This window comes from Hydra viridissima, unplaced genomic scaffold, assembly GCF_058129835.1.
Source record: "Hydra viridissima isolate aposymbiotic clone 2 unplaced genomic scaffold, HvirCarnegie_v1 scaffold_3, whole genome shotgun sequence".
Lineage (NCBI taxonomy): Eukaryota > Metazoa > Cnidaria > Hydrozoa > Anthoathecata > Hydridae > Hydra > Hydra viridissima.
This window is the reverse complement of record NW_028324302.1, coordinates 19,260,204-19,280,400: the sequence shown is the minus strand read 5'-3', so window position 1 is coordinate 19,280,400 and position 20,197 is coordinate 19,260,204. Positions and strand designations below refer to the sequence as shown.

Genomic DNA, 20,197 nt, shown 5'->3' with positions numbered 1-20,197 from the left:
TACAAGTTTTTGCATTTGTATATTTTTTATAACACGACTCCGAAATACGATGTTCGAATTCTAGATTTTTATAGATATAAATACTTAAAATTATTTTAAGAAAAACTTTGCTATAAATTGTGATAATAAACGTTTGCAAACGCTATAATTTTATTAACGCACCAGGTTACCAAATAGAAATATATATATATATATAGAACTCATCACATTATACAAACGTACTAAAGTCCTGCAACAAGCGAAATTACAAAAAACCTTTGTTTATTTTGGGTAGACAAGCTTTTAAAAAAATTTTTGAAACAATTTTTTTTACAAAATGAGAAAACGATACAAAAAATAATAATTTAAAACGTTTTCTTTTCCTACACAAAACGAGGTCACATTTACTACAGCCGACAAAAAAAACCCCAATTTTTAATAAAAAAAAACAACAAATGAACGCTAAATATCAATATAAAAATACACCACAAAATTCCATGTAAAAATAATCATTAAAAAAACTATCTACGTGTACAAATGGGTGAAAAAATATTTCCAAATCGAACTGAACTTCTATGCATAGACGTTATAAAAAACTATAAACTTTTACGAAACTTTATGTTAAACACCAAACATCTTCTTCACTGTGTAACCCTAAATGTTAAAAAAAAAAAATATCAACCACTTAATGTTGGTCGTGTTTTGTAGGACTATTTGCAACACTTTAACAACCAGTGGTTTTTAAAAAAAATAATTACAATTAAAATTAGTTAAAAAAGCTAAAACTCTGAACGTAAACTCACGGGCATGCTATATAAGAATATTCCAATGAACAATGCGAGGATTAGGAAAACAAGGATACCAATAATAAGCCATTTGTAATTTTTCCAAAGAATATACTTAAGTGTTTTCCAGGGAGATGTAATCCACAGAAATGATGTCTCAGGGCGGCTGAAAAAGATTATCAGTATTATCAGTATTTTAAAAAGATTTTATTCCATAAAATTATTTCCTTAGAAAATTCTTTAATTTTTTACAATCAAAATATTTAAAACTTCAAATATTTTTTAACACAGTTAAAATAACCAAGGCCTGGCCTCCAGACGGCACCTCTAACGAAATATCCGATATTTCAATAGTGCAAACCTTCAAAAGATATGTCAAGACTTCATAACACTCCGTCTATTTATTTAGTAGTTACAATGGATTAATTGACACTTTGCTCATACCAGAACAAAAACAACGAATTAATGATTCAGAAGCTTTGAATTGCTTCCACACCCACCGTATAGCCCAGATCTGGCCCCCAGTGATTATTACCTCTACTCCAAATTCAAAAAGATGCTGTGTGTGGCAATGACGGCGATAACCTCCTCGTCTAAGTAAAACCAATAGATTTGGCTCAGACGAGGTCATCGGTGAAACCAAATATAAATAGTTCTACAAGAGTGGCATCAAAAAGTTAGAAAAGCGTTAGAGTGTTTGCCAAAAAAAACTATGTTAATGAAAAAGGAAGAAACTTTTGCCGAGAAAAATTGTTTTACGACTTTAGGCCCGGGACATTTTGATCCATATGTTTTCATAAATATTACTCCTTGACTTTTTTAATTATGAATTCCATTTAAAAAAAAAATATCTAAAGTTGATTTTAATAAGTACATACTTTGGCGGATCAAGTTTCGGATTGAGATTGGGTTCATCTCTACCTTGACCGGCTGGCTTTAACTCTACCTCTTCCTCAGTAATAATTTCCAAAGTCATTTCAATTTTACCCTAGCAAAAACGAAAGCGCATAAGATTCAATAAGCTAGATAAAAGTAACAAATCAACAACTTATAGTAAAAATACTATTACTACAACAATAATGAAAACCAGACATGAAATAATTAAATAATTTTATTCTATCAAGGAGATGTAATCAAATAATAACCTAATTCTATATTAAAAAAAGAAGATATAAAATAGTTTATATACATTTATGAGAAGATATATCAAAATATGATATAATTTTACCTTTTCAACCACAGTACCATCATCTTGATTTTCTATCATGATCCACCACCCTTTTTGCTGTTTTGCTTCGAACAGATCAATGAAATCAGCTCCAGGTTTAAGTTGATCAACTTTACAATCTTTTGCTTTTTTCATTGGTCTTGGAAGTTTGCTGAGCTCTAACTCAAGACTACCTTAAATTACAACTAAATATTTAGTTAACACATCATAAAAGTGAAATACTGATCAGCTTAACTTTTTTAATTTTAGAAACTTTTTAAAGTAATTTACATCTGAACACAAAATTGCATTTGAATACAAGATAAACTTTGAGCTATTAAATGAAATAATCAAGGTACCTATAAAGTCATTGGGTGAGAACATGTCACTGTCCCAAACTTGAAGATTAAGCTTTGGTGGTAAAAACTGCTTGGTAATGTCTAAGCTCCAAAAATGTTCCTAAAATGACTAAATAGTTACAGAAACTAATTTCTCCATCATAATAAAATTGATGAACATTAAAAAAAAAAAACACACCTTTTTTTCAACAACCATGACTTTCTCTTCCACCATATACTTAAAAGGAAAGCACATTCTCCAATTAAACATTCCTTCACCATTCAAAGAGCGATGATGCACATCTGTCTTATATTTCTTATCATCTCTACCTTCCATCCATCCTTTAAAAAATATAAAATAACAGTAGATAGACATTACTTAATACTTAAAACCATTAGTAATTTATATTTATTTCTCAGTTATGATTTTCTCTGAAGATTACTAAATATTTTAAAAGGAGTTTATTACCTTTAACATAAAGGTCGCTCATTTCTTCACCAGTGATTGATGTTTCATTAGGAGGCACATCTGCTGTATTCCAAACAATGATACGTAATTCGAATCTTAAGAATTATTATCAAATTTGTAAAATGACTACAATTTTAATATCCCAAATGACACATAACAAAAAAAATATTCAATTTTTTATCTTATTTTCAATAAGCAAGAGAATCTCAAAATAAATAAACTTGGATTAAATTAAAAAAACACGTTAAATTTATCCAAGATTTTTAAATCACATTTTTTGTAATAAATATATCTGAATTTATTGCAAAAATTGATTTATTTAATCAATTTGACTGAAGAAGTCCTTTTAAATATAGCTGATAGTTAATTTTACCCCTTGGGTTTTCTTGTAGCAATGTTGATTGGTGGCCCTGGTGGTCCATCATTCATTGGAAAGATGTCAACAAACATCTCTAATTGACCCTGAAAAATATTTCTATATAATTCCTTCTAATAACATCAAAACAATTTACTATAAAATTTATTCTAAATTATTAGCTATTATAATATTTCAAAGCTCAACATCAATTTTTCTATACTTTGGCATAAATATACTTTACATTGTGACAGAGAAATAAAACTTTATCACTTTCTAATGCCAACAAGAAATTTTTCATTAAATATAAATAGCACATACTTGGTCCATTGATGGTTGAAGTGGATTCTTAAGTGAACGTGTTTCAATGTGTTCTGGCACAAGTTTAAAACCATTTAGATCTTTGTTGTTTAATATGTAAAGAGCAAGGCGTTGATTAGGAGGACCAACATGTGGATCAGAGACAGGAGTAATTTCTGTAAATCAAGAATAATGCAGAATTTAAAAAAGAGATATACAAGAGTTAATTTAATATATCTAAGATTTATTTTTACTGACAGTTAAATAAGTACCAGAAACACAAATATCACTACATAAACAAGGAATATTAGCTTGTTACCAAAATCTTCCAACTTGATTAATTCTCCATGAACCACAACTTGTGTAGCACTCAACCATTGTGGTTTTGATCGACAACATTTTTCCAGTATTTCCACAGGACTTCGAGCATCCCGCCATTGATATGGACCAGAACTGAAGATAGTAATAACAAAAATACTTTAATACTAAAAAAATTGTTTTAAATGTTAAAATATTCTTAGTAAATAGATCTGGACAAACTTTTGTAAGTATAAAAACAAAGGTCAAAATTACTACTTTAACTTACGTATAATAAGTTGGTGGAAGACCGCATGTTGCACGTGCTTTTGACAAGTAACGATTTTCCAAATCAACAATAGTCTCACCAATTAAATCATCTCTACCCACAAAATCATAATCCATTATACGAATCTTCAAGTCCTTACACAACGGTATATTAGCTTTCAACTCAAACATGGCACCAAAATATGGGTTGATATCGTTTGGGATGTAATTGTCTTTATCCGATATTTTCTTTGAGCCAAGCTCAATTGTAATATAAGGATCAGATTTTCCATTAGGATCTTTAGGTTGAAGTTCAATACCACGGATGATGTAAACACGAACAATGCAATCAGTTGGTGCACTATCCTTTACTTTTGAAAAATATCTATTCTTAACTTCTTTGACATCGGGTGGTAGAGGATACAATTTAAACAAACCCTGAAAAAAAAATTTCCCAATCAAAATCAAATTGAAAATCTGATTAAAATTAATTTATAAAACAAACATTTTTGAAAAAACTGTTACTAAATTTAATCAATAAAAGATTTTAAAATTAACATCAAAATGCAAGAAAATCTAAAAACCTTAAACTCTCCCACAAAGTTATCATCTTCATCGTCATCTTCTTTTCCGCGTTCCAAGGGAAATGTCTTAACGAAATCATTGAAGCCACCAAACTCTTTGAGTTCTTCAAGTTCTTTTCTATAGACCTACACACAAAATTTACTACTATTTATACATTTAACATACATTTATATATTTATATATTTAATACTACTTTTTCAGGTATGTAAATGTATAAATAACAACATAATCTTTGAAAAATAAATTCATAAAAAACTAATTATTTAGAAGTAAATTTGACCTGTATAGTTTTGTGCCCTTTTTCAAGGAACTTCCCACATTTATGCAGTTCACCAATAGAGGCAAAATATTTTGACCACCAATCTAAGTTGTCATCATCTTCAATATCCTGTTAGAACCAGGATTAAAAAAAAGATTAGTTTAAATTCACCTTAAACAAACCTTTATGGAGAATTAAAATACCGAAAATTAGAATTAAAAACAACCTTCTTCTTATTCTTCTCTTCGAGGTCTATTGTAATGTCACCTTTCTTTTCTTCTGGTTCAACTTTGTCAACTTAAAAAATAAAACAAAAATTCATTCAACATCATCAACAAAAGAAAATTAAACTTGGTTTAAGTTTACTAAGTGTGCAAGAAGTCGCTATTTTTTTATACTTCCACATTTCAAAATTAAATCCTTGACATCTTAGTTAAGTAAAAACTCTTAAAAAATAGCGAAGAGCATTAGGGAAAACTTTCATAAAAAAATAATAAGGCTTGTTCAACTATAAACTGTATATACAGCATATGATAACAAAACCACCTAAAATGTAGATGTTGAATAGGGATGGTTAAGTCACTATAAGGCACTAAATAGGTATGCTTAACTTTTCATCTGAAGATTTAGCACATAATAATTGAATTTATGGCTGAATCAAAGGAAACATCAGAAAAATTCTTTGTTACAAGAGAATACACCAACAGATTACACAGAAAAAATGAACAACAAAAAATAAAAAACAAAATAATGAATGAAGTAAAAAACCTGGGAAATCAGCAGGAAGATCAGCTTTAGGTGGTAGATCAATATCAAGTGACTTAATTACATGACGGCCAACAACTGGTTTCCTTCCAAATGTACGGTGATCTCTTACTTTGATGTTTAGTGGAGGCACATATAAAGGGTCTTTTGGCAAAAACTTAAAAAAAAATTTTTTTAAATAAACTTTATCTCTAACATCTTATTAAATATTACACTATACAAAATCTAATACACTAAAAAAAAAAAAAAAATCAAATTTAAAATAAATAACAAATAAAACATTGGGGAAAAAAAAACTTACACAATCAATAAAATAAACATTCTTCTTGAAATTAGGGTTTTTTTTGGTATTCTTGATAACATCTGAATCAATTATCTGACCACCAATTTCAAAGGTTACGGATGGAGATGTTACAGCTGCCAACTGATACTTTTTCATGTTACGTACACCCCAGCATAAAATCTAACATAACAGTTATAATAAAAGTATACTAATTTATAATAGTATACTACTTCTGATTGGTTTATGAAACCCTCTTGTTTTGTTACTAACACGGCTTATGCTTTTTTTTAATAAACATAACAGCAATTCCAAAATAGTGAATAGAGTTTTATGTTTGTATGTTTGACCATTTCTCTGTTAACTTCCATGTTAAGTAATGAAAATAAACCAAGAATTCTTTGTTTTAATACTCTATATAAAACATAACAGTTACAACAACAGTATGCTACTTATACAAATACTGTTAAGAAATGTGACACCCAAATAACTGTTTCGAAACACTACACATTACTTCTGCAAATATTATTCTGAAGATATGCTAATGACATTTAAACAGTTTTTAAAAAGCTTACTATCAAAAATAAACTTCAATCTTAACTTTTGCATACCTCAATTCCAGTGCGAACCATGACAGGACGGATTCCACTAGGAACAAGAAAACGATTATCTTTCATTGGAGGAGGAAAAGGAAGATCAGCACCTTCATCCTAAAAAGTAAAAAATCAACATCACCACACATTTGGTTGTCATTAAATTGGTCCTCAAGGTAAATTGCTTGACAAAAAGAATAAAATCATTTAATTGGTTGATTTGTTGGTGAGTTAATTTGGATGATAGGATTTTCTGTGACAGGTTTCTTAAAATTCACCTAGAATACATCTATAATGTTTTAAAAACTAAAGCAATTTGAAGGTTTTTTTCAGAAGGGGAAAGGAAGAGAGAATTAAAAATATAACTATTAAAAATATATTTGTGTTTTATTTAATTAGTTGATTAACATTAGATTGCTTTAACTTTATATATACAATTAAAAAAAAAAAAACTTCATACTTTAAAGCCTAAAAGCATGAAATAAAGAAAATCTAATAATACACTGCAAAAATATGAGAGATGCTTTTAAATTTGATATTTAAATTTTATTAGATAAATTTAACTAAATTGAATAATAAAGATTTAATAATAAATTGAATAGTAAAAGATTTTTTTCTTCTTCTACATGTTAAAAGCAATTAAAGCCAAAAAAGCAATTTAGATGAATAAGATTTCTATAAAATCTTAAGATTTGTATAATAAATAAAACTTGAACATCAACTAATTTATATTCCTAAACAAAAACAATGAAACTAAATAAAAAACACTAACCAAGAATAACTCAAAAGCAGCCAACAATTCTCCACATGTTTTTTCTCCTCTAACTATTGGGTACCACATTAAACGTGGTGCTGGTGGTTTTGACCCATTTAAGCGTACTAATGGCTGAGTAAAGACCCTACCTAAATATTCATCTTTTCCCTAAGATAAAAAAGTTTTGTTTTTTATAAGATATTTTCAAAAGATAAAACAAAAACAGCAAGATAAGTACAAAAGACTATAAGGATTCCTTACCACTCTGTCTTCATCGTAAAGCTCCACAGCAACTTGCGGAGGGTTTTCAGCAAGTATCTTAGGTGAACCATACACAAATAAATCTTCAAAAATTAAGGTCTGATCAAAATCAGGACAAAGGGTTTCTTTAACAACCCTTGTAATTTTGCTCTGGTCTAATATGCAAACTTTAGCATATGGATCAGAAGTGCCTTCTGAGTCAAGACCGAGAATATCTCGTGCTTGGTATATATAGGCACGGAATTGCCATTTATGAGGCTCTGCAACAGAAAAAAGTCAATAATAAAAATATGCAGTACAACAAAGAGAAATATTTTGATTTTTTTTTACAAAACTTCAGTTGTTTTATTTTTAATCCGTAACAGGTTTTTTATCAAAACTTGCACAAGATAACCCATTATTCAATTAACAACTTAAAATTTAAACTTTTACAAAAACTTGCAGGAGAAAATTGTTCTCAGTTAAAAACTTGTGTTTTGATTTAAAGTTTTTAAAAGTTAACATGATACAAAAAAACTTACTGTCAAATGCTAAAAATATTCGAGGCATATATTGAATAGGAGGCTTGTTTTTGTCATCATTTTGAATCAAAAACATAGGAGGTGCACCAGGAGTAACATTTACCATTTTCCGGTGCCATCTCCTCCTTCGAACCATGTCAAATTTGCGTTCTTTAGTATGATATTTCAAGCCAAATACAGGTGCATACTCCCACCCTTCACTAGCTTTTGCTTGGTGTTCCAAGTTCTTTCGCAATTTATCTTGACTGACTTCTAATACTCTATTTCTTACAAATCTGCGGCGACGACATAAATGATACATTTTTTCAACAGCACTCCAACCGCCAAGTGTTGCTTCTATACAGTACTCCCAACCTATAAAAAAAAAAAAAAAAAAAGTATATAAAAAAATAAAGTATACAAATACAATAAAAAGTAAAAAATAAATTTCCAAAATAAATCAAAAAATTGTTTTTTGTAACCTTCCTCATCACAAGCTCGATTGACATCTACTTGCCAGTCATCTACCCATTTCCAACCTTCTGGTAAAACTGTTTTATCACGATGCTCAATTTCATCTCCTTGAATATTTGTGTAAGGAATAGTAGAAGTACCCCAATTTCCAGAAGGTACACGAGATTCATTTTCATAGGCATCCTGTAAAAATGTTTTATGACCTGCATCTGCTTCATTTGTTGCACTGAAAAAATTTTAAAGCAAATTAAAATTTATATTCTCAAAATTATCTCAACACTTGATCGTCTAAAAAAAATTATATTTGTTTTTATTTTTAGATGCTTTAACTATTTACTTTATTTAACTAATAATTAAAATAAATATTGTGAAACAGAAATCAAACTCTAAATTACTGCTGCCTATCAAGAACATAAAAGAAATCATGTTACTTTTAAAACAGGAAACAGAAATACCTCAATTCTGGGTCAACAAACCAATCACCATCTGGTGGGCTATCCCATTTCCAACCAAGTGGAGGTGTGAAGAATTCTTTATTTAGTCTTACATCACCCTGAGAATCAGAGAATCCAGGTCTTGGACAACCTTTAGCAGTCCATTTCACTACAGGAAGATTAATCTGATTCTCATATGTCTCTGCATAAACAGAATATTCCCCTTCTGATTGTTCTGTATCTGTCCATGCTGATTGGTCAGTTTCCAAACCAAGCCATAGAATCATACTTAAACATGCAGGTACTTCATGATGATTCTCAATATCAAATTTTTTTTTACCTGGGTACTAAATTTAAGTTCACTGTTAAAACACGATTAAAACACACTTTAAAAGCATAATATTTTAAAATTTAAAAAATATCAAACCTTAAGCACAATGTTTTGGAGGGAGGCACATTTAGAACCTTTTGCTGCGGGATTTTTAGAATACAAGATTTCATATGCAGGTATTCTGTGATAAGCAATACGCTTACTTCCTGATAACATCCATATAATGACATCTGGCATAGAATTTTGTGGCTGTAGAAATCATAATATCAAAAAGATAAAATGCAAAAAATATCAAAAATACCAAATTCTAGATATAGGTAAAAATATTACATATTATAGCAGCATTTCACTATTTAAAATAATTAACACTAAAGTTCATGAAAGTGCATTAATAAATGAGTATTATATTTAAAAAATGACTAAAAGTAAGTATAAACAAAAAACAATTATAAATACAAAAATTAGGGTGTTTCATTTTTCCAAAGTTATGATTTTTATATGACTTTGTATACACTCTGAATCTTAGTGATGCAAAAGTTGTATACAACAAATTTCAAAAAACTGGATAATATTTAGGGGTTGCACACATTGATTACTTTTATTGAGATAAAAGTGAAATTTGAAAGAAAACTAGTGAAATTTGAAAGAAAACTGATCAATTTGTAACTTGAAACCCTTTGGGGAAGGAATGGGAACCAGAAGAGGAATTTAACTGCTAGAAAAGTCACCTAGTGGTGATTTAGGAGCTCTGCTCCCTTTAAAGGCACAAGTTCTCTCTTTAAAGGAACAAGTTCTCTCTTTAAAGCCACAAGTACTTTATTTACCATTACAAGGAAATAAAAGAACACTTTCAGATGTTGCTAGATTTGTTAAACTACATATAGTACAGAGGAAAGCAAATATCCTTGTTAAGATGGAGGAGAATATCTGTACTGCTAAACAGAAATTGTACAAAGAATACCAAAATCTGGGTAAAGAGAAGTCAGGAAACTAGGAAAAAGCAAATCTGAAACAGCAGATTTGGAAAAGTGATCTTACTGAGTTATTTGATAAATCATGGCAAAATGTAGAGCAGATGACTAGCATATTACAAGAAGACAAAGAATTTTTTAGGAGATCATATCAAAAGGTGTACTTTGAAGAATGTTTGATAAAACAGTTACTCCTTTTTGTTAAAAAACATCATACTAATGATCAGTATGAACTTTGGCCAGACATGGGCTCTTCACATTATGCAAATTTAGTACAAACATGGCTTTAGAACAAGATCTTGTACATACTAAAAACCATGAAAGTTGCAAACATGCTAGAAATACATACAATTGAAGATTTTAGGGCATCTCTCAAACACAATATGAACAAAGATGCTTGGCAAATAAAAAATTTAGATGAGCTAAAAAATAAAATTATATATAAGTATATCTAAAATATCGACATCAAGGTTGTACAAAAGCTCACCAAAGACCCAATTAAAAATGTCAGATAACTTTTTGAATAAAGCTTTCCTTAACTTTTCATATGATTAAATGTTTCCATTCTTTTTTCCTGAAAATAAGTTTCTATGGAAACAAAAAAAAAAGAGATTTTATTTTTGCCTCATCATGTTGGACACATGTTATACAACTGGATAAAAGAGACCTATTCAAGGCTTTCTAGAAGAACAACAAGTGAAAATAGTTAAGTGCATCCAGAATCTCCTAAAAGACAGAAATCACCCAAGAAAAGGCTACAAAGAGTTATTATAACTCTCACTCCTATACATAGGAGTTAGGTCTAAAAACAACTTCAGTTTCAGGATCTCAGGGGCTCTGCATCTAGCAAGGTGGATGGTAAAGGTATTGTATGCACTTATAATTGTCCTCAGACCTTTTAAGTTTGTGATTTCTAGTTTTCCCAATAAAAGTAATTAACATTGAAAAAATTTTTTTTTTGCCTACTTTTAAAAAATTGATGGGAATGTGTAACCTTTAAATCTTTATATCTTTTACATCACTGAGACTCGGGGCATAAGCAAAGTCTGCAAAATTGTGACATTTTATCTTTTATCTTACAAAATGAAACAACCTAATAAAAATATCTGTAAACATAAAAGTAATTGTAAAGATAAAAGAAATATAACTATAAAACAAATGTATAAATAATCAAAAAATAAAAAATAAAATAAAAGATTAGAAAAAATAAGCGTGACACCTGCTTACCTCATCACATAAATCCCGTAACCTACGTAGATAACCATTAATAGTATCCATTGCTTCATTTATATCAGTTGCCTGTTCACGTAAAGTGCTTGCTTCATTAACTAAACCCAAAAGTTCCTCTTGACGAATTTCTTGTATCTTCAAATCCAGCTCATTAACACCATTCAATGTAGCATCAAACACTGGTAAAGGAGTTCTGAATAAAAAAAAAAGCTAAATTTTTCAACTTGCTCTTGTTTCTTTTTAATTTTCACACCAAAAACTTAAGTTTTATAGAAAAGTCTAAGTATTTTAAAAGCAAATATTTTTAGGAAATTTAGAATTACAAGACAAAAACTTGAACATTCTTTAAGACGTTATTTATCTAAAAAGGATAAGCTAATAAAAAATACTTTGAACAAATCATTTTTATTCAACCAGTACACACATTACGCTACTTGCTTTCAATAAGGGATATACTTAATATGTGTTCTGTTTAACATATCTATACTTAATATATGCAAACTTACTTGCAGTCAGAAATCAATTGATCTAAAAGAGCAATAAGTAAAGCAGCAGTTTCAGCCGGTTGTGCTTTTGCTTTTATGCTAACATCTACTGCCTTCATATTCTTCTCAAGTTTGTTAATAACTTTACTAAGAACATTTATTGGCTCTAAGCGAAATGCAATATCTTCCCAATGGCTTTCAATAACACAACAAGGCTTTGTTTCATTCCATGGAAGATAGTAGTATGCAGCACCATCGAAGACAGGATTTACTGGAGGTGTACTTGATGATTGAGGAGCTACTGAACTATCCAACTTGTTTCCATAGTTACCAATACTAACTTCAAATTCAATAGGGCCATCAGATTCAGATATCATGTTTGCACTCATAAAACTTGCAAACAACTTGTATTTTCTGCGCCTTAAGTAAGGCATTACACGTATCAGTTCTTGAGCCATTATATCTTGCACAGGTTTATCAGCATGCTCACCAAAACGAGTATCAATCTCAACTAAGGCTCTTCCACGATAAGCGACACCCTCTCCACGACCCTTATTTAATTCATCATACTCATCTGGCATATTTGAAAACTCTCGCAGTGAACCATAAAAATTGACAAACGCTGGACCAAATGCAGGTAAGAATCCTGCAATACACATAAATTATATACAAAAAAATTAAAGCACTTTGTAATATATATATATATATATATATATATATATATATATATATATATATATATATATATGTAAAAGCATACAAAAAAAGCAAAAAAAAAACTCTGAACTGAGCATTTAAACTCAAAAGAAATTTCTTCAAATAAAAATATTTAATAACTTAAGTAATGATTTATTCCACATTTAATGACTGGTTGATGATTTTATGGCTACTTTCAAATTTTTATTTCAGATAACTTTTAGAATTTTATTTTATACATAGATCTCTCAGAAACTCTTCTGTTTAATTTTTAATATCATCACCGATATCTTTTAGAAAAGAAATGTTAAGTAAGAAATGAGGTTATAGATAAAAACAATAAAGTTAAAAGTAGCTTGGATTTGAACTCTGAATTTAAAATTTAGTATGCATGCAATAACTTAGAAAAATGACAATGTATGATTGTTCTAACAAATGCATAAGGTGTTGAAATGTTTGATTTGCAATTTTTAATTATTGAAATAGAATAAAATAATAATTCATGTAGTATAATGTCAAACAATTTTTGAATTACTTTTTAAATCCCACAAATGCTGATTTGTTTACTAAAATTAGAAAAAGGAAAGAAAAAAGAGAAAATATTTTGTACAAGTACACTTTTTCACAGTTTCAAAATATTTTTATAATTGCATACCATCATCTCCTGATCCTGATATTGCTGTTAAAGATATGAAACTTGTGCCGATACAATCATCATTACCGACTCGATCCCAATCAAACATTTGTAACTTAAGCCTCTCACACATAGAAGGAAATTTAAATGAAACACGCAACTCTTGATTGAATTCAGGATGATCATTATTGTATTTGATGTCAGTCCTTGCAGTCTTTCCTGCAAATGAAAACAAAACATAAGGATCAACTAATTCTTTGGGAGGACCAGATGAAAACACTTTCTTTATATTCTCAATAGCTGAAGAGTCCATCTGTGGTATATCTTCTGCTCGATATATTTTGACTAGAAAAGTGGCTGGTCTAAGCGTGACACCTGCTGGTCTTAGTAAATTGGACTCAATATCTTCATCTTCTGCACCTCCTTCCTTACCACCCCGAGCACTAGTAGGAATCTCATCCCCAGGTCCTAAGACTATAGCAGTAATTTTAACATACCCAGCAGGTGGCCCGCCTGGTTTTGGAACTGATCCTTTTGGTTCTTCTTCATTATCCTTTGCATCAGCATCCTCTGGGGCAGTCATTAATAACCATTTTCGAACTATGGCATGTTCATCCCCATCATAAATAAGCCCAACATCACATCCAAATGATCCTAAAAGTGCATTAGACATCAAGGTTTTTGAATTAAAAACTTCAAATGTCACAATTTTGTCAAACATGTCATTTGGTCTTTCATTAAAGTTAAAGAAAAATGTTTCATCAAAGTATGGCTTGTTAGTAGAATGCTTGACTCTTGTTTGTTTTGTTTCATCACCAAGGGTTATGCGAACAGTAGGATTAATGTTCCCTCCAGGCAACTGGCGAGCTTCTATGATTTTTATTCGAACCTAAAGTTCATTTGAAATAATGGAAAATCTATTGTTTATTAAAGTAAAAAAAACTTTAAATTAAATAAAAACACATTCTTGCCTGAAAGTCAGTGGGCTTATCTGGAAGATTATGTGGTTTTCGACGAGAAGTTTTTTTTCTTCTAAACAAAATCTCCGTAAATTAGCTTAAGAATTTGCAAATATATATTACACATTAAGTCGTACAGAGTAGAGTATGTTTTGTAGTTATACTGTTACTGCTTTTTATAGCTATACTGTTATAGTATGCTGTTGTATACAGTATAGTTTTTAACTAGTTTTCATATTGTGAACAGGTCAGTAAATAGTAATCAGAAAACTACATTTTAAATACTGAGTGAGTTTATACATAATACTTTGTTAAGTTGCATAATGTAAGCACTAGCCAGAAAAACACTAAAGAATATCAATGCTTTAAATATGTTAATGAAAAGGATTTAAATGAAAATAAGTTGCATGTAGAACATTATTTAAAAAAGAAATTACACATTAAAAATCATTCAAAAAACAAGTTGCATACAAAATGTCATTCAAAAGTTTTTAAGGAATTTTAGATTTCTATATTATTACCTTGACTTAACAGCTGCTCTAATGGCATCACCCTCAGGTCCAGGAGGAATTGGTGTTCCATCTTCTGTTTGGACTGGATCAGGTTCATCTTCTTCTGCATCAAGGTTTCCCTCTGCAACTTGACGGTCATCTGCTCCACTTCCTTTTGCATCTGCAGGTCCACCAGCTGGTCCAGCTGGTGGAGTATAATCAACACGAAATGAGACTTTACCCTTAAAAAAAAATTATAAAAGTATTTTAAAAAAATTGAATAGCCTGGATATTCAATATCATAAAAAAAATTTAATAAATTTTTTCTAGTTAAACTGCGTTGCATAAATGTGGGTGGAAGAGGCAGTAGTAAGATAACTGTACAGAGAAACACTATCTGTGTGAACACACAGATAGTGTTTCTCTGTGGAATTATCTTACTACTTGTTATGTCAACACTTAACTTATTCTTATATATAATACAATGTAATGTAACATACATTGTGTGTGTGTGTATGTGTGTGTGTAAATTTAAGATTAAAATTTCAAATCAAAATAACGAATATTTAAAAGTATGAACAGAAGAAGAAATACTTTAAACAACATTGATATAGAAAAAAAAGTAAAGAATGTGGAATGTCATTGGGTTGCACAAACATCAGCATGCATATTTATTATAAGAAATGCATTGGCTTTGGTTAAAATAAGGATCTGGAAGGCACACATTTGAAAATAGACATTTTTTTTAAGTTTGAATTTGAAAAAGTGTGCATAAGAATCCATACATATGACAAACTTTTTAAATTTGCATAACTAAAAAACAAAATATTTGAGAGCAAAGAATGTTTTTTTTTATCATCAAAGGAAGGTTTTTTAAAAGCCTATACTTTTTGCATGCTTTAACCATGATACTTTTTTTTATATTGGAAATAACTTAAATAAAAAAGGGGGAAATTTACTTCATACCAATTAAGTATCACATACTAAATGACTAACATTTCACCACAAATGATAGTAAAAATAAAAATGCAAATTTTTAGTTTTAATTCCTTACTGTGGTTGGTCTGCCATTGGAGTCATTTAATACAGCAGATAAATTTACACTTGTGGTTCCAGGTTTACAAAGTTGTTGCAAGGATATGGTTGCTTGACCAACTAAACGATTACGACCAATTTTTTCATGATCTTTAACAACAACCTCTATACTATCAGAAGGACCAATAGATTTGCCAGATAAATCAAATTCAAATACCTGAAATAATAATAAAAAAAGAAAACTCAAATTTTAAAATCTTTAGATCAAGAATTAAAATATTTACTTCAATAAAAAAGAAAAAAATCTGGCTAAATTAAATCTTAGTTCATCTAACTTTATACTTAAAACTTATAATAATTAACAAAAAATATTATGCTAGTGATCAGAAAGATACAAAGTGTACTTTTATTAAACTGTTGTTTTGAAATGAAAATATAAGGATACTTTAAAATGCATTTGTTTTTATCATACTTTTGAAATAACAAAAGTTCATAGAATACACATAAGTTAAATTTCAAACCTCTCCATATGTCGGATTAAGCTCTTGATCTTTTTTTTCTGTTTTTTTCGATACACCTGTAAGAAAACACTAACCTAGTAATTAATTCAATCTAGAGTAATTTAACCTACAATAAAATTCCTTTTTTTAGTAATAAAATGAATATCCATTAGGCAACATAATTGAACATTTGAAACAAAACTCACCCCCACACACACAAAACTTACAAACACAAACAAAGTACTTTAATATTCAACTTTATTACTTTTATTTTAAGAAACTGTTATTTCTAAAAAAAAAAAAAAACTTGTTGCTTTCTTTAATATAAACTAGTGACTCGCATAGTCCGCCATATTAGATCCTGAAGTACCATCGACATCCGCGTCCATTTTCTGTTTCGTTTTTACAAAATGCTTTTTTGGCACGTCAGTGCTTCAAGCATTGTTTGATAAATCAGCCACTTTCAGTCAAATGGTTTGTTTCATTTTACCAACAAGAGGATCTCTAAGCATCAGTAAAATTTTATTTTTGTGTATCTGTAGCCATTTTGGAGTTTTTTTCCTTTGAAATAGGGTAAGTTTTGTTTTTTTAATTAAAATTTATCTATTGACCGTATATATCTCATTTTTAACCATACACCTAGCAAATTCGTTTTTCTATGTTAGTTTAAAATTGTATTGCAATCAGTTTAGTCAACAATATAAAATTTTTAAGCACAAATCTACATGTTACCATTGTCGGCCGACTACCAATTATTGATAATGAGTGTTTGACGAGGTGCACAAGTCATTGCTGAAAACAACTGATATAACGCTCCTCAACAAAATAACATCAACTCTTCTGAGTTCAATGGAGTGTGTTATTCATAGACAATTGCACAATTATATATCTGGGCCTCTATCTAACTCTACTGAGAAAATATTGAAGGACACACTATCAGCACCTGCCAACAATATGCATGCAGAACGTGCTCTTGGCATGACAGACTGTCTACTTAGAAAAGCCCCCAATGCCACTATTGGATATCTAGATTCAAAAGTTAGAGCAAAACTGAATCACACTCTTCAGTGGATTGAATCCAAACCAGAAGATATTCAAAGAAACCTAATACAATTTTCTATCACTAGGGGATCACAGATCCAAAAAGCAGGAGTGCTTGAAAGTAAAGGGATAGACGATAACATTAAAACAAGACGGATTGAAGCATCTCAAAAGGCTAACAATACATCCAGGAAGAAACTGGAACAAGACATTAAAAAAGTCTTGCTAAATAATGCTTCTGTTGGTAATGAAATGTTTACAAAAGTTGCCCCAAACCAGAAACCTTTTCTTGAAAAAATGTTAAGCAATCAAAGTATGACTAATCATTTGTTTAATCATAAACGGGAACTAGACAATGGACAGGACAAAATTTTTTATGGACGAATACTAACAGAAAGGCAAAAAGACAAGAGAACTGTGTATGTTACATCTTACTGGGGTTTCGAGGAGGACTCATCAGAGGATTTTGACATGTTTATTGAGTCAATTATTGCTGACATGATACTTGGGGATCTATTTTTGAAGTTTAGTTAACTGTTATTGTTTATGTAAAAAAAAAATTTTCATGTTCCTTTGCTACTTATAAGTTCAAATTCATCTCTTGAAACTGTTCATTTTGATGTGTTTTTCCCTATATGTAATCTTAAAAACTTATGAAATATTCATATTTATTTTAAAAAAATCATCAAACATTTTTTTGTAATTTGCATAATTTATGGATAATAATTTCTTTATTTCATTTCATTTTTCATTGCAACTAGTACAAATAAATTCCTCTTTTGAAACTGGTCATTTTGGTATATACTTTTGTTAATGCATTCATAATACTTTCTAAAATATTTACATTTGAAAGAAAATTGCTTCACTTTTTTTTATTTCTTTATATAAAGTCCATGGATGTCAAGGCACTTCGGACAAACTAAAAATCTCAATAACTTTTGAGCCAATAATGCCAGCATCATAAATTTGGTGTTGTTGGAAAGCATTTTTCATCCTCTTTCATTTTATTACACATTTTTATTGGTATTGGATTAAATTAACTTTTTTGGTGCAACTACCTAATATAAACTCATCAGAACTTATACTTATCTTTTGTATGAACATACAAAACACCAACACCCAAAATACCATCCCATTTCAGGGGTTTTTGAAAAATTTTAAAAAAATTACAAAAACAATGATTGATATATAAAAGTTTTCTAATTAATTTCAAGACAATAAAAAATAAATATAAGAAAAAGTTCTATAAAGTAAATATGCTGGTAGATAAAAAAAGCAAACAAAAAAAAACTACACGATATTAATCTCACCAAGATATGTGAAAGAAACATATGGATCGATTGATCCTTTTTTTTCCAAATTAAGGAGAGTTGTGCATTTTATATCGGCAATTTTAAAATTAGAAGTCATTCTGATAGTTAGGACTTCTCGCCCTTTTTAGATAGGTTACAGTTCAGTCAAATCCATTATGCCTCGATTTCAGTATTACTTTTTGACAACAACAGTGTCATTTATTGGATCATTTTGTGTATTTCACGGAAAAACAGAAATGGGTGCGTTCGGTACTAAAACTTAAAAAATTGAATGAAAAAGTAATAAAAATATTTTTACACCTATCTTTTATCAAACTTTTCTGTGCATTTACTAAACAATAGAAAAATTTACATTTTTTTGCTATTTTTTTCTGTTGCATGAGATGCTTTATCTTTTTCATCGCTGATTTTTGGCGGTATGCTATAACTTTAATGCATTATGTAACTAATGCAGCTAAAGGGTAAATAATTGTCATTTACATAGATAAGACCTGCAGAAACAAAATTTATTAATTTTGAACTTTTTTTTATGATTGTTAAAAAGTATATATTGATGGGGTTTGACCCCAGCCTGACAGTAAAGACAAGGGCAAGGAATTGCCACCCTCTTTTAAACTATCTTCTCGAGTATTTTGGCTGAGAATGGAATTAACGTGCCAAAATGTGATCTAATTTGTAATAGGGCCGGTGAGGGCCGTCTATTTCTTGTATCCTTAGAACAAATTTGCTGTTTTAGATAAGTTCAGAGTTTATGTACTATCGTGTATTAGCTTTTAGAGATAACAGCAAAAATTTTGTAGAGCCTGATAATGGTAACTTGATTTCTTTCACAAAAAGCTTCAGGAACTTCATGGTGAACAGGAAGTGGATACAGTTATTAGCTTTCTATAACAACGTACAAATCAGTTAGTTAAATATTAGGAGCTTCATGATTGCACAAAGATATCAACGCAGGTCAGGTATCCAAGAAATGTTCAAAAAAAAGCTGCTAATGCATATTGTCAATGTTACAATATTACAGCCAATATATTCGCAAATTAAATTCGCTTCAAGCCAATCTAAAACAATTAAATAAACATATGGACTATGTTCCATGTGTTGCCATCTTTAAACTTTATTGGTATTAACTACGCTGATAGTTGCAGATCTGCTAATGCTTTTTCAATTAGTGTCCAGACATTATAAACTTCTGCTCTACATCAACACATGCACAACCCATTGCCTTAAATAGGCCCCGGCGGTATTCCAACTCCGTCATTACAAGAAATGTTATAAAAATATTTGCGCAAGAAATTATTAAATATGTAATATTCTCATGAGAAATTATTAAAAAGGTAATATTCTGATACTTCAGAAAAAAATACCGTGCTTTGATGTTCTCGGTATACGGACTTCAGCAAAATTTGTATGGACTTTTGCAGATAAGTCTTTAGCATTTCAGCGTAACGACATTTATTAAAGAAAACTGACAATTACAATTAGCTCCTAAAAACAAAACTTTTTTCTGATATTTTTGTACAATGGCATTTGTTAATAACAAAACAAAAGTTATAATCACAGAATGCTGATACTACTGCCGTCATGCAACTTTTTGAAGTTTGAGTTTAAG

At 29.7% G+C, this 20,197-nt stretch overlaps 2 protein-coding genes across 2 annotated transcripts; one reads left to right on the top strand and one right to left on the bottom strand.

The window, feature by feature from the left end:
• Positions 1-117: 117 nt before the first annotated feature.
• On the bottom strand, positions 118-18,777 carry LOC145180533 (myoferlin-like). The gene is made up of 31 exons (XM_090082537.1): positions 18,586-18,777; positions 16,256-16,311; positions 15,754-15,951; positions 14,730-14,941; positions 14,221-14,281; positions 13,271-14,138; positions 11,941-12,565; positions 11,432-11,627; positions 9,330-9,482; positions 8,924-9,249; positions 8,477-8,694; positions 8,016-8,369; positions 7,495-7,754; positions 7,252-7,401; positions 6,498-6,596; positions 5,908-6,069; positions 5,610-5,763; positions 5,068-5,138; positions 4,863-4,970; positions 4,582-4,707; positions 4,020-4,435; positions 3,753-3,886; positions 3,455-3,609; positions 3,152-3,240; positions 2,779-2,873; positions 2,509-2,651; positions 2,331-2,430; positions 1,993-2,165; positions 1,643-1,752; positions 783-930; positions 118-633 (listed from the first exon to the last, which is right to left on the bottom strand). Exons 1-31 carry the CDS (start codon positions 18,683-18,685, stop codon positions 601-603), a joined length of 6,093 nt encoding a protein of 2,030 aa, XP_089938663.1. The 5' UTR covers positions 18,686-18,777; the 3' UTR covers positions 118-600.
• LOC149891320 (uncharacterized) lies at positions 16,383-17,859 on the top strand. The gene has a single exon (XM_090082540.1). The coding sequence runs from the start codon at positions 17,084-17,086 to the stop codon at positions 17,807-17,809; it is 726 nt and encodes a 241-aa protein (XP_089938666.1). The 5' UTR covers positions 16,383-17,083; the 3' UTR covers positions 17,810-17,859.
• Positions 18,778-20,197: the final 1,420 nt, after the last annotated feature.